The 13,551-nt window shown below is 44.3% G+C and overlaps 1 protein-coding gene across 3 annotated transcripts; it reads right to left on the bottom strand.

Moving 5' to 3' along the window:
- Positions 1-1,522: 1,522 nt before the first annotated feature.
- Positions 1,523-13,109, bottom strand: LOC115142893 (WD repeat-containing protein 82-like). Of its 3 annotated transcripts, none has more exons than XM_029682717.2 (9): positions 12,787-13,109; positions 12,226-12,326; positions 11,774-11,840; positions 11,588-11,687; positions 11,344-11,460; positions 2,920-3,162; positions 2,624-2,693; positions 2,223-2,365; positions 1,523-2,095 (listed from the first exon to the last, which is right to left on the bottom strand). In XM_029682717.2, the coding sequence occupies exons 1-9, from the start codon at positions 12,945-12,947 to the stop codon at positions 2,066-2,068; spliced, it is 1,032 nt and encodes a 343-aa protein (XP_029538577.1). In that variant the 5' UTR covers positions 12,948-13,109; the 3' UTR covers positions 1,523-2,065. The 3 variants fall into 3 exon arrangements, with proteins under 3 accessions (XP_029538577.1, XP_064857787.1, XP_029538578.1); XM_065001715.1 differs by having other exon boundaries at positions 2,938-3,162; XM_029682718.2 differs by having other exon boundaries at positions 3,007-3,162.
- Between the last annotated feature and the right edge of the window lie 442 nt (positions 13,110-13,551).

Below are 13,551 nucleotides of genomic sequence, written 5' to 3'. Positions count from 1 at the left end.
ATGGTGTTGTGTTGTTTGATGCAAGAAACCACTTTACAAAATAAAATGCATTATTATTCCCACATGATTATTACAGAGAATAAGACTAATTATGCTACCCTCTGCCTCTTGGCTACTTAGCTTATTCAAATCTGTCTCAAAATACAACACTGCCCCTTTAAGACATAAAAAATGTATTTACTTAACTAGCTTTTCAAAGATGTCTAGAAATGTATGCGTTTTGTGCTCTTGTAGGAAGCAATCCCTCCCTCCTCTATAACTGGGCTAATAAGTCACTAACTTGCAAAGGATATGAACAAAATGTGCACACGTGGCTACATGCAGCTCTTGCTTTGATCTCAAAACAAGCACATCTACTCATGACCACAGCTGTAAACACAGTCCAGTTCAAAGTAAACAGTACAGATCCATATATGGCAAGGGTCTATTTGCATATAGGCCTAATGCAGCTCTGATTGGTTATGTCGCACTGGTCTGTGTAGAGAATGGGTTGAGTCTTGAGTGTCAATGCAATAGAATCCCACTCCGATGCCTTCTGCCTATAAACAAAATCTCTTGCATAGTTCATTTTTTTCGGGATGTTGCATTGAAAGTGTCTAATATTGCGTTGATTCGATCACAATTCCCCCAATAAAGGGAAATTTGATTGTGTTAACTAACAGGGAAAACTCTAGAAAGTTGAGTGAAATTCAATCGTGCTTCTATCAATGGGCTGATCCAGTATTTCTTCTGCACGCCAGTCCCCGGGAGCTGCGAGGAAGTCCTGGGGCTACTGCGCGCCCGCACGCAGTTTAGAGGAAACATTGGGGAGCAAGCCTCTCTTCAAAAGTCTTCAGTACCGAATTATAGATGAGAGGGAGGGACAAACCTTTGCTCGTCCGCTGGGAGTGTTGCTTAGCCTTCTATGCTCATCCTGTGGGCATATCTCGCTCTCGTACCTCCCCCTTCTCTCTCACACACATCCGCACATTGCAAACATACTTGCACACGTACAGACACACACACATACACCTGAAACAGTTAGCATGCATACCCACACAGACGCACGCAAAGACACAAAATACACACGTGTGAAAAGACAGAGAAGAACCATAGCTTACCCATACAACCTTGTCCTGGATGGCATATTACAGAGGCAACCCCATATGGCTGACAACATGTACTACACATCATACAAAAGGTATAACAAATATTTTACAGTACTGGCCTACATCATATATGGGTAATACATAATATACTGGTGGATATTTAGCACACACACTCCTCTTTGCTTTACCTCTGTGATTTTTATTCGCTGCAGCTCCTGCTCCGCTACTGTGAGAGGTGCAGGGGTGAAGCAGCAGGACACGTGACACAGGTACCCGTGGAAACACAGGTCTTCCTGTGGACACAGGAAACAGGAGTACACTGCCCAAGGTTCTATACATTATTCAACAGAGCCCCCCCTATTCTACCACAGGTACACTGTACAGTATGTGCACGCACACATATTGTTTTCACCAATGAAAAACACCAGTTTAAGTACATTAGACGTAAAACACTTTAATACTTTCTGAATAAACAGTACAAAATAAAACAAATATTGAATTCCCAATAAAACGTGTCTCCGCAGTTAAAATGCATACTTGATTGGAGTTGTCACTGTATTAAAAAGTTAAAAGGTCATAATTGTCTGCTAATTAATACATTGTAGCACCTTGCTCAGAATCACAGTTGAAAAAAACGAAATGTATAAAAACAAGTGTTTGTCAGTAGTACACCACAGGTATTCTCTACTCATAAAAACTTTTCAACAAGCACCTATCACAGTGGACAATAACTACTGTCTCCCACAGCTCTAGTGATTCCCTCATGTAACCTTCCCCATTTGGCAAATAAATCAGTTTACAGAGTGACAGTTCTCCTCGTGGTTAATCGTCAGTGGAATCCCTTTCACCAATGCCTTAATGTGCCTACAATTTCATATTAGAGTAGTGTTCGGTCTCTGTATACTCAGCAACATGAAAGGAGAAAGGCATCCTGGGTAATGATGAGGACAGTTTGTCTCTGTGGTCCCACACCTTTATCAGTCTCCTACACAGGGAAGCCAGAACGCCTGCAAAGAGAGAAAGAGAGAGCGTGTGGTAGATTATGGCAGGGTAAAATTAGAGACAATGAATGAGTATCTAAGCATGGTTGTGTGGGTGTGTTTAGGCTGATGAAAGTGTGTCTGTGTATCTCACCATATTGGAGCAGGCGCTGGCAAACGTCATGTATTTAGGGTTAAACTGCAGTGTGTTGATTGGTCCTGAATGCTTCCCGTCCAGAACAGCTATTTTCATCCCACTCTCTGTACTCCACACATGGACCCTCCCATCCTCTGAACCTGGGGCATAAAGGACAACATGAGGGTTAGGTGGTTATGGATTGGGGGAGAACATTTTGACAAACATATGGACTGATAGGCAGAGTAATAATATCAGTTCATGGGGTCAAATGGGTAATTGGTGACTCTGGAATTGGCTTGAGTGCTTCAGACTTGAAATTGTGTTGAGTTGTTCTGACAGACTTTGGTGGATCAGGGAGGGCTGGGTAAGACAGTTTGCTAAGTCCTAATGTTGGGAATTGGAGGTGTCGGGCTTACCAATCATGACAAAGTCTGAGTCTGGGGTGAAGCAGGCCTCCAATGAAATGCCTTTACTGTTGTTGTAGCCCTACAGAACACACAGGGGAGACACGTTTGATTCAGCCAGTCCGAAAACAACTATGTATTTACTAGACACAGCTATGTGCATCACAGGATGCTGCTGAGCGGAGAACGGCTAATAATGATGGCGGGAACACATGGAAACCAGGTGTTTAACGTATTTGATACCATTCCACTAATTCCGCTCCAGACATTACCACGAGCCCGTTCTCCCCAATTAAGGTGCTAACAACCTCCTGTGACGTGCATACTCGTAGATGTGTGTGTGAAGAATATGCACTTCCGGGTCTATCAGTGCAGTGTGGTAACGGTTCTCTCACTGAGAAAGTGTGCAGCACGGCTCCATTAAAGGCATCTAGGATCCGAATAGCACCCCCGTTGGTAGAAATGAGAATCTGCTTCCCGTCCCTGCTGAACTTCAGTCCAGTCCACTCACAGACACGGCTAAACAGAGTCTCAAAGGAGGCGAATGGGCCCTGAACACAAGTAAACAACAAATTGACATCACCAGAGCAACTCACAACTGAGGGCGATCATCATACACATTTTGCAATGGTAAAACCACACACACACACTACCAGTCAAAAGTTTGGACATTCCTACTCATTCCAGGGTTTTACTTTATTTTACTATTTTCTACATCAAAACTATGAAATAACACATGGAATCGTGTAATAACCAAAACCAGTCAGGATGCTCTCGATGGTGCAGCTGAAGAACTTTTTAAGGATCTGAGAATCCATGCCAAATCTTTTCAGTCTCCTAAGGGGGAATAGGTTTTGTCGTGCCCTCTTCACGACTGTCTTGGTGTGCTTGGACCATGTTAGTTTGTTGGTGATGTGGACACCAAGGAACTTAAAGCTCTCAACCTGCTCCACTGCAGCCCCATTGATGAGAATGGGGGCGTGCTCGGTCCTCCTTTTCCTGTAGTCCACAATCATCTCCTTTGTCTTGATCACGTTGAGGGAGAGGTTGTTATTCTGGCACCACTTGGCCAGGTCTCTGACCTCCTCCCTATAGGCTGTCTCGTCGTTGTCGGTGATCAGGCCTACCACTGTTGTGTCGTCTGCAAAGTTAATGATGGTGTTGGAGTCGTGCCTGGCCATGCAGTCATGGATGAACAGGGAGTACAGGAGGGGACTGAGCACACACCCCCGAGGGGCCCCCATGTTGAGGATCAGCGTGGCAGATGTGCTGTTACCTACCCTTACCACCTGGGGGTGGCCCGTCAGGAAGTCCAGGATCCAGTTGCAGAGGGAGGTGTTTAGTCCCAAGGTCCTTGATAGGTGAGGATTGTCTGTTAATTGAATGATTAGAATATTCCGCCCTGAAACATATAATTGTATGGAATTGATTAGAATGTATGAAATCATAATCAATAAATGTGTAGTCCGTCAGAATTAGGGTAAAACAATATGCCTTTATGGTATTTTAAACAGACTGTCTGAGCTTGGTGCCAACCTTGACTAGAGATTTGGGAGAGAACGGAGAGTACGTCTCAAGGAGCCGACAGAGATGGCCGCCTCGCTTCGCGTTCCTAGGAAACTATGCAGTTTTTTGTTTTTTTACGTGTTATTTCTTACATTAGTACCCCAGGTCATCTTAGGTTTCATTACATACAGTCGAGAAGAACTACTGAATATAAGATCAGCGTCAACTCACCATCAGTACGACCAAGAATATGTTTTCCGCGACGCGGATCCTGTGTTCTGCCTTACAAACAGGACAACGGAATGGATCGCATGCAGCGACCCAAGAAAACGACTCCGAAAAAGAGGGAAACGTAGCGGTCTTCTGGTCAGACTCCGGACAAGGGCACATCGCGCACCACTCCCCAGCATTCTTCTTGCCAATGTCCAGTCTCTTGACAACAAGGTTGATGAAATCCGAGCAAGGGTAGCATTCCAGAGGGACATCAGAGACTGCAATGTTCTCTGCTTCACGGAAACATGGCTTACTGGGAAGACGCTATCCGATGCGGTGCAGCCAACGGGTTTCTCCACGCATCGCGCCGACAGAAACAAACATCTTTCTGGTAAGAAGAGCGGCGGGGGCGTATGCCTCATGACTAACAAGACATGGTGTGATGAAGGAAACATACAGGAACTCAAATCCTTCTGTTCACCTGATTTAGAATTCCTCACAATCAAATGTAGACCGCATTATCTTCCAAGAGAATTCTCTTCGATTATAATCACAGCCGTATATATCCCCCAAGCAGACACATCGATGGCTCTGAACGAACTTTATTTAACTCTTTGCAAACTGGAAACCATTTATCCGGAGGCTGCATTCATTGTAGCTGGGGATTTTAACAAAGCTAATCTGAAAACAAGACTCCCTAAATTTTATCAGCATATCGATTGCGCAACCAGGGGTGGTAAAACCTTGGATCATTGTTACTCTAACTTCCGCGACGCATATAAGGCCCTGCCCCGCCCCCTTTCGGAAAAGCTGACCACGACTCCATTTTGTTGATCCCTGCCTACAGGCAGAAACTTAAACAAGAGGCTCCCACGCTGAGGTCTGTCCAACGCTGGTCAGACCAAGCTGACTCCACATTCCAAGACTGCTTCCATCACGTGGACTGGGACATGTTTCGTATTGCGTCAGATGAAAATATTGACGAATACGCTGATTCGGTGTGCGAGTTCATTAGAACGTGCGTCGAAGATGTCGTTCCCATAGCAACGATAAAAACATTCCCAAACCAGAAACCGTGGATTGATGGCAGCATTCGCGTGAAACTGAAAGCGCGAACCACTGCTTTTAATCAGGGCAAGGTGTCTGGTAACATGTCCGAATATAAACAATGCAGCTATTCCCTCCGCAAGGCTATTAAACAAGCTAAGCGTCAGTACAGGGACAAAGTGGAATCTCAATTCAATGGCTCAGACACAAGAGGCATGTGGCAGGGTCTACAGTCAATCACGGACTACAAGAAGAAACCCAGCCCAGTCACGGACCAGGATGTCTTGCTCCCAGGCAGACTAAATTACTTTTGCCCGCTTTGAGGACAATACAGTGCCACTGACACGGCCTGCAACGAAAACATGCGGTCTCTCCTTCACTGCAGCCGAGGTGAGTAAGACATTTAAACGTGTTAACCCTCGCAAGGCTGCAGGCCCAGACGGCATCCCCAGCCGCGCCCTCAGAGCATGCGCAGACCAGCTGGCCGGTGTGTTTACGGACATATTCAATCAATCCCTATACCAGTCTGCTGTTCCCACATGCTTCAAGAGGGCCACCATTGTTCCTGTTCCCAAGAAAGCTAAGGTAACTGAGCTAAACGACTACCGCCCCGTAGCACTCACTTCCGTCATCATGAAGTGCTTTGAGAGACTAGTCAAGGACCATATCACCTCCACCCTACCTGACACCCTAGACCCACTCCAATTTGCTTACCGCCCAAATAGGTCCACAGACGATGCAATCTCAACCACACTGCACACTGCCCTAACCCACCTGGACAAGAGGAATACCTATGTGAGAATGCTGTTCATCGACTACAGCTCGGCATTCAACACCATAGTACCCTCCAAGCTCGTCATCAAGCTCGAGACCCTGGGTCTCGACCCCGCCCTGTGCAACTGGGTACTGGACTTCCTGACGGGCCGCACCCAGGTGGTGAGGGTAGGCAACAACATCTCCTCCCCGCTGATCCTCAACACGGGGCCCCACAAGGGTGCGTTCTGAGCCCTCTCCTGTACTCCCTGTTCACCCACGACTGCGTGGCCACGCACGCCTCCAACTCAATCATCAAGTTTGCGGACGACACAACAGTGGTAGGCTTGATTACCAACAACGACGAGACGGCCTACAGGGAGGAGGTGAGGGCCCTCGGAGTGTGGTGTCAGGAAAATAACCTCACACTCAACGTCAACAAAACTAAGGAGATGATTGTGGACTTCAGGAAACAGCAGAGGGAACACCCCCTATCCACATCGATGGAACAGTAGTGGAGAGGGTAGCAAGTTTTAAGTTCCTCGGCATACACATCACAGACAAACTGAATTGGTCCACTCACACTGACAGCGTCGTGAAGAAGGCGCAGCAGCGCCTCTTCAACCTCAGGAGGCTGAAGAAATTCGGCTTGTCACCAAAAGCACTCACGAACTTCTACAGATGCACAATCGAGAGCATCCTGGCGGGCTGTATCACCGCCTGGTACGGCAACTGCTCCGCCCTCAACCGTAAGGCTCTCCAGAGGGTAGTGAGGTCTGCACAACGCATCACCGGGGCAAACTACCTGCCCTCCAGGACACCTACACCACCCGATGTTACAGGAAGGCCATAAAGATCATCAAGGACATCAACCACCCGAACCACTGCCTGTTCACCCCGCTATCATCCAGAAGGCGAGGTCAGTACAGGTGCATCAAAGCTGGGACTGAGAGACTGAAAAACAGCTTCTATCTCAAGGCTATCAGACTGTTAAACAGCCACCATTGAGTGGCTGCTGCCAACACACTGTCATTGACACTGACCCAACTCCAGCCACTTTAATAATGGGAATTGATGGGAAATGATGTAAATATATCACTAGCCACTTTAAACAATGCTACCTTATATAATGTTACTTACCCTACATTATTCATCTCATATGCATACGTATATACTGTACTCTACATCATCGACTGCATCCTTATGTAATACATGTATCACTAGCCACTTTAACTATGCCACTTTGTTTACATACTCATCTCATATGTATATACTGTACTCGATACCATCTACTGTATGCTGCTCTGTACCATCACTCACTCATATATCCTTATGTACATATTCTTTATCCCCTTACACTGTGTATAAGACAGTAGTTTTAGAATTGTTAGTTAGATTACTTGTTGGTTATCACTGCATTGTCGGAACTAGAAGCACAAGCATTTCGCTACACTCGCATTAACATCTGCTAACCATGTGTATGTGACAAATAAAAATTTGATTTGATTTGATTTGAAGGACAAAGTCACTATCTCTGTCGGCTGGGAAGTGAGACAGACAGTGTTTGTGTATGTTTGTGTGCATGTGTGGGCGTGAGAAGTCAGTATAAAATGAATTGATTTGTATTCTTGACTTCAGAACGTTCCGTGAATAAACCTTTGACTATTTAGCTGGGCCTCCGTCTGTTTCATTCGACCAGGATCTTACAAATTCTGGTTTGCAGACTGAGAGTAATATAATTAAATTGGGTGATGTACCTGGAGAACATAATTATCTTTTCAGTCCTTAGCTTAGTGATGAGCTTTGAGGGCACTATGGTGTTGAACGCTGAGCTGTAGTCAATGAATAGCATTCTCACATAGGTGTTCCTTTTGTCCAGCTGTGAAAGGGCAGTGTGGAGTGCAATAGATCTGTTGGGGTGGTATGCAAATTGGAGTGCGTCTAGAGTTTCTGGGATAATGGTGTTGATGTGAGCCATGACCAGCCTTTCAAAGCACTTCATGGCTACAGACATGAGTGCTACTGGTCGGTAGTCATTTGGGAAGGTTACCTTAGTGTTCTTGGGCACAGTTACTATGGTGGTCTGCTTGAAACATGTTGGTATTACAGACTCAGACAGGGAGAGGTTGAAAAATGTCAGTGAAGACACTTGCTAGTTGGTCAGCGCATGCTCGGAGTACACGTCCTGGTAATTCTTCTGGCCCTGCGGCCTTGTGAATGTTGAGCTGTTTGAAGGGCTTACATTGGCTACAGAGCATGTGATCACACAGTTGTCCGGAACAGCTGATGCTCTCATGCATGTTTCAGTGTTACTTGCCTCGAAGCGAGTATAGAAGTAATTTAGCTTGTCTGGTAGGCTCGTATCACTGGGCAGCTTGCAGCTGTGCTTCCCTTTGTAGCATGTAATAGTTTGCAAGCCCTGCCACATAAGACGAGTGTTGGAGCCGATGTAGTAAGAATTAGTCCTGTATTGACGCTTTGCCTGTTTGATGGTTGATCGGAGGGCATTGCGGGATTTCTTATAAGCTTCCGGGTTAGAGTCCCGCTCCTTGAAATCGGAAGCTCTACCCTTTAGCTCACTGAGGATGTTGCCTATAATCCATAGCTTCTGGTTGGGGTATGTACGTACAGTCACTGTGGGGACGATGTCATCGATGCACTTATTGATGAAGCCAGTGACTGATGTAGTGTACTCCTCAATGCCATCTGAAGAATCCCAGAAAATATTCCAGTCTGTGCTAGCAAAACAGTCCTGTAGTTTTGCATCTGCTTCATGTGACCACTTTTTTATTGACCCAGTCACTTGGGCTTCCTGCTTAAGTTTTTGCTTGTAAGTAGGAATCAGGAGGATAGAATTATGGTCAAATTTGCCAAATGGAGGGCGAGCTTTGTACATGTCTCTGTGTGCGGAGTAAAGGTGGTCTAGAGTTTTTTCCCCTCTGATTGCACATTTAACATGCTGGTAGAAATGAGGTCAAACGGATTTTAGTTCCCCTGCGTTAAAGTCCCAGGCCACTAGGAGCGCCACCTCTGGATGAGCGGTTTACTGTTTTCTTATGGTCATATACAGCTCAGTGCAGTCTTTGTGCCAGCATCGGTTTGTGGTGGTAAATAGACAGCTATGAAGAATATAGATTAAAACTCTTGGTAGATAGTGTGGTCTACAGCTTATCATGATCTACACTAGCCCAGGCGAGCAAAACCTTGAGACTTCCTTAGATATCGTGCACCAGCTGTTGTTTACGAATACACATAGAACGCCACCCCTTGTCTTACCAGAGGCTGCTGTTCTATCCTGCCGATAGTGTATAACCCGCCAGCTGTATGTTATTCATGTCGTTGTTCAGCCACGACTCTGTGAAACATAAGATATTACAGTTTTTAATGTCCTGTTGGTAGGATATACGTGCTTGTAGTTCGTCCACTTTATTATCCAAAGATTGTACATTGGCCAATAGCACCGATGGAAAAGGCAGATTAGCCACTCGTCGCTGGATCCTCACAAGGCACCCCGATCTCCTTCTGCAATATCGCCGTCTCTTTCTCCTGCGAATGATGCGGATGAGGACCTTGTCTGGTGTCTAGAGTAAATCCCTCTCATCCGACTCATTAAAGAAAGATTATTTGTCCAGTTCAAGGTGAGTAATCGCTGTTCTGATGTCCAGAAGGTCTTTTCGGTCATAAGAGACAGTAGCAGCAACATTATGTACAAAATAAGTTACAAACAATGCGAAAAAAATAAAAATAATTGCACGGTTGGTTAAGAGCCCATAAAACGGCAGCCATCCACTCCGGCATCCATCTCATCTTTGCACACTCTCGGCATTCTCTCAACAGGTGTGCCTTGTTAAAAGTTAATTTGTAGAATTTCTTTCCTTCTTAATGTGTTTGTAGAATTTCTTTCCTTCTTAATGTGTTTGAGCCAATCAGTTGTTTTGTGACAAGGTAGAGGTGGAATACAGAAGATATCCCTATTTGGTTAAAGACAAGGTCCGTATTATGGCAAGAACAGCTCAAATAAGCAAAAGAAACGACAGTCCATCATTACTTTAAGACATGAAGGTCAGTGAATTCTGAAAATTTCAAGAACTTTGAAAGTTTCTTCAAGTGCAGTCGCAAAAACCATCAAGCACTATGATGAAACTGCCTCTCATGAGGACTGCCACAGGAAAGGAAGACCCAGAGTTACCACTGCTGCAGAGGATAAGTTCATTCGAGTTACCAGCCTCAGAAATTGCAGCCCAAATAAATGCTTCACAGAGTTCAAGTAACAGACACATCTCAATATCAACTGTTCAGAGAAGACTGCGTGAATCAGGCATTCATGGTTGAAATGCTGCAAAGAAACCACTACTAAAGGACACCAATAAGAAGAGACTTGCTTTTAGGCCAAGAAACACGAGCAATGGACATTAGACCGGTGGAAATCTGTCCTTTGGTCTGATGAGTCCTAATTTCACATTTTTGGTTCCAACCACCGTGTCTTTGTGAGACGCAGAGTAGGTGTACGGATGATCTCCGCATGTGTGGTTCCCACCATGAAGCATGGAGGAGGAGGTGTGATGGTGCTTTGCTGGTGACACTGTCAGTGATTTATTTAGAATTCAAGGTACACTTAACCAGCATGGCTACCACAGTATTCTGCAGCGATAAGCCATACCATCTGGTTTGTGCTTAGTGGGACTATCATATGTTTTGCAACTGGACAATGACCCAAAACACACCTTCAGCCTGTGTGAGGGCTATTTGACCAAGAAGGAGAGTGATGGAGTGCTGCATCAGATGACCTGGCCTCCACAATCACCCAACCTCAACCCAATTGAGATTGTTTGGGATGAGTTGGACTGCAGAGTGAAGGAAAAGCAGCCAACAAGTGCTCTGCATATGTGGGTACTTCTTCAAGACTGTTGGAAAAGCATTCCAGGTGAAGCTGATTGAGAGAATGCCAAGAGTGTACAAAGCTGTCATCAAGGCAAAGGGTGGCTACTTTGAAGAATCTAAAATCTAAAATATATTTTGATTTGTTTAATAGTTTTTCAGTTACTACATGATTCCATATGTGTTATTTCATAGTTTTGATGTCTTCACTATTATTCTACACTGTAGAACATGAATGAGTAGGTGTCCAAACATTTCACTGGCACTGTACATACATAATAAACAAATAGTACATTACAAACACTAATACATTTCACACACATTTTCAATGTTACCTTGTCAAAGGAGCGGAGGTCGTACAGTTTAATCGCCTCAGAATCGACCCCAGCAGCGAATATCAGGCCCTCGGGGTCATAGGAGCAAACAGGCTTCCCCAAAGGATTAGTAAGACCCTAAGAAAAAGAAACACACATTTCAAGGCCTGTTACATGATATAAAATACATTGATATGTCTTTTCCCAAGCTCATCTAAAGAGCACAGTGAAAGAATTGTGGCTTCTAAAGGCTGCTCTTATTCACCTGACAGTTTGGAGAGCGCAGGTCCCAGAGTCGTATGGTCATATCCAAGGAACCAGAGATAAATGTGTCATCCACCGGTGACATGGAGAGAGCAACAACCCTGGCAACATCCACACAGTGTGTAATCAATGTTAGTGCCCAAACAACCATTAACTGTATATGAATCCCTCAAAAGTGTTGTCTCACCTATCAGTGTGCCCAGGGAAGTAGCGGATGTACTTGTTGTCAGTGAGAGACAGGTATCGGATGGTATCTGGATGAGTCACAGAGAAGACATGAGTGAGGTCATACTTTTGTAAAACTGACACAGACACGTGTTTGATTTAATTTAATGGAAGCAGCCCATCATGTTTTTAGCATCTTTGCGCCCCACTTTATAAAATACAGGGAAAACACTGCACACACTAACATACCATGTTGGCTTGACCACTTTGTTTATTAGGCTGTGTTTACACAGGCAGGCCAATTCTAATATTTTTTTCACTCGTTGGTATTCTGTCCAATCCGATCAGCCCTGAAAATGATTTGCTGTAAAAATATGCGATTGGTCAAAAGACCAATTGGTGGAAAAAATATCATAATTGGGCTGCATGTGTAAACGCAGCATTAGAGCTGTTCCAACTTCCAGAAATTCCTACCATCTAGTTTGTTGGAGCTGTAGACCACTGTGTTGGCATCCCCATGTGTATACCGGATAAGGTCTACTCCGTACTTCTTACTGTACAGGGTCCGTATTGGTCTGAAGTGGGGTGTGGGCAGAAGGGGACATGATGACACAAGACAATTTGACAATACGTTACATTAAAGCTTCGTTTGATTCTCTCTCATTCACAGTAACTTATGTCAAAGTTATATATGTTGTGGTTATGTAATGCAATGTGTTTCCGTTTTCTTCTAATAAAATAATCTCCATTCTATGCCAACTATTTGTATTTAAACTGTACAGTATTATTAACCATGCCTTGATGGGTGTATAATTTTCCAGCCTTGGATTATAATTGTAATACAACATGAATTATTATATTTTCGGACACCTTTTTTTGCCCACTTGAACAATCGACCTCCATGTGGGACTTGAGCTCGGGGAAGTTCCCAAACAACAGGCCCCACACAGAAAATGTGTCTTCTAGCCAGTTTTGTGCACGTATAGGTTACGGTATGCAAACTGCAGCCGATGAAACAAGATTAATTGTGCTCACTTTCCCTCCTGACAGTCATATAAAACAATGGAGTCGTCGTCGCTACTAGATATTGCACTCTCGCCGTTCGAGCTGTAGTCCACACAGTTGACTTTCTGCGAATTCTCCCGGAATGTCCTAGCAACCCTAAAACTTCGCAACACGCTATCCGTAATCTTCATCTCGGCAGCCGCAGAATTTGGACATCAATCAATGTTATTTTATTTTTAATCAATCTTTAGGCGAGGACAGAATGGTGGACTGACATCTCAGCAAGATGTATTGACAAATCGGAATTTGCAGGCTGGCCCATTGAATGTCGGGCCATGTGTGGTGTGTCGTGAACAATATTAGCTTGTGCATCAATAGTGGAATCGGCGGGTTGACTTCAAAATAAAAGTCCCCCATTACATCTGCTGCATACTCAAAAAGAATTGAATCATGCCACACTTGAACTAGAATATTAAACCAAATTGGAATGTTATTTAAATTCAACAAACATCAATAATGAGTTAATTTCACACATTTAAAGTCCTTCAATAAGCGCTACAATGCTAATGTTTGTGTAAACTCTTCACAGTTGTGTTCAAGACTCATAGGTATGGCGCCAATATTGATGAAAACTCAGTACATACATGTATAAATATGCCCCAATGCAATTCTGATGTCTGACACATCCACTGTGCAATTTCAACTGATTTGTTATTTTTTCAAATGAACAAATTATTGTATTTTGTTGAATATATATATATACTGTATATATAACATGCCATTGCCACCCTTGTT

This window comes from Oncorhynchus nerka, linkage group LG15 (genome assembly GCF_034236695.1).
Source record: "Oncorhynchus nerka isolate Pitt River linkage group LG15, Oner_Uvic_2.0, whole genome shotgun sequence".
NCBI lineage: Eukaryota > Metazoa > Chordata > Actinopteri > Salmoniformes > Salmonidae > Oncorhynchus > Oncorhynchus nerka.
The sequence above is the reverse complement of the archived record's forward strand: the minus strand, read 5'-3'. Positions and strand labels throughout refer to the sequence as shown.

Bases quoted from the DNA above. Each gene is read 5' to 3' on its own strand.
- LOC115142893 (XM_029682717.2), bottom strand. From the start codon at position 12,947: ATGAAGATTACGGATAGCGTGTTGCGAAGTTTTAGGGTTGCTAGGACA. The intron at 12,327-12,786 runs GTGAGCACAATT...ACCCCACTTCAG, and splicing joins TATGACTGTCAGGAGGGAAA to ACCAATACGGACCCTGTACA. The intron at 3,163-11,343 runs GTAACATTGAAA...ACTTGTGTTCAG, and splicing joins ACCTCCGCTCCTTTGACAAG to GGCCCATTCGCCTCCTTTGA.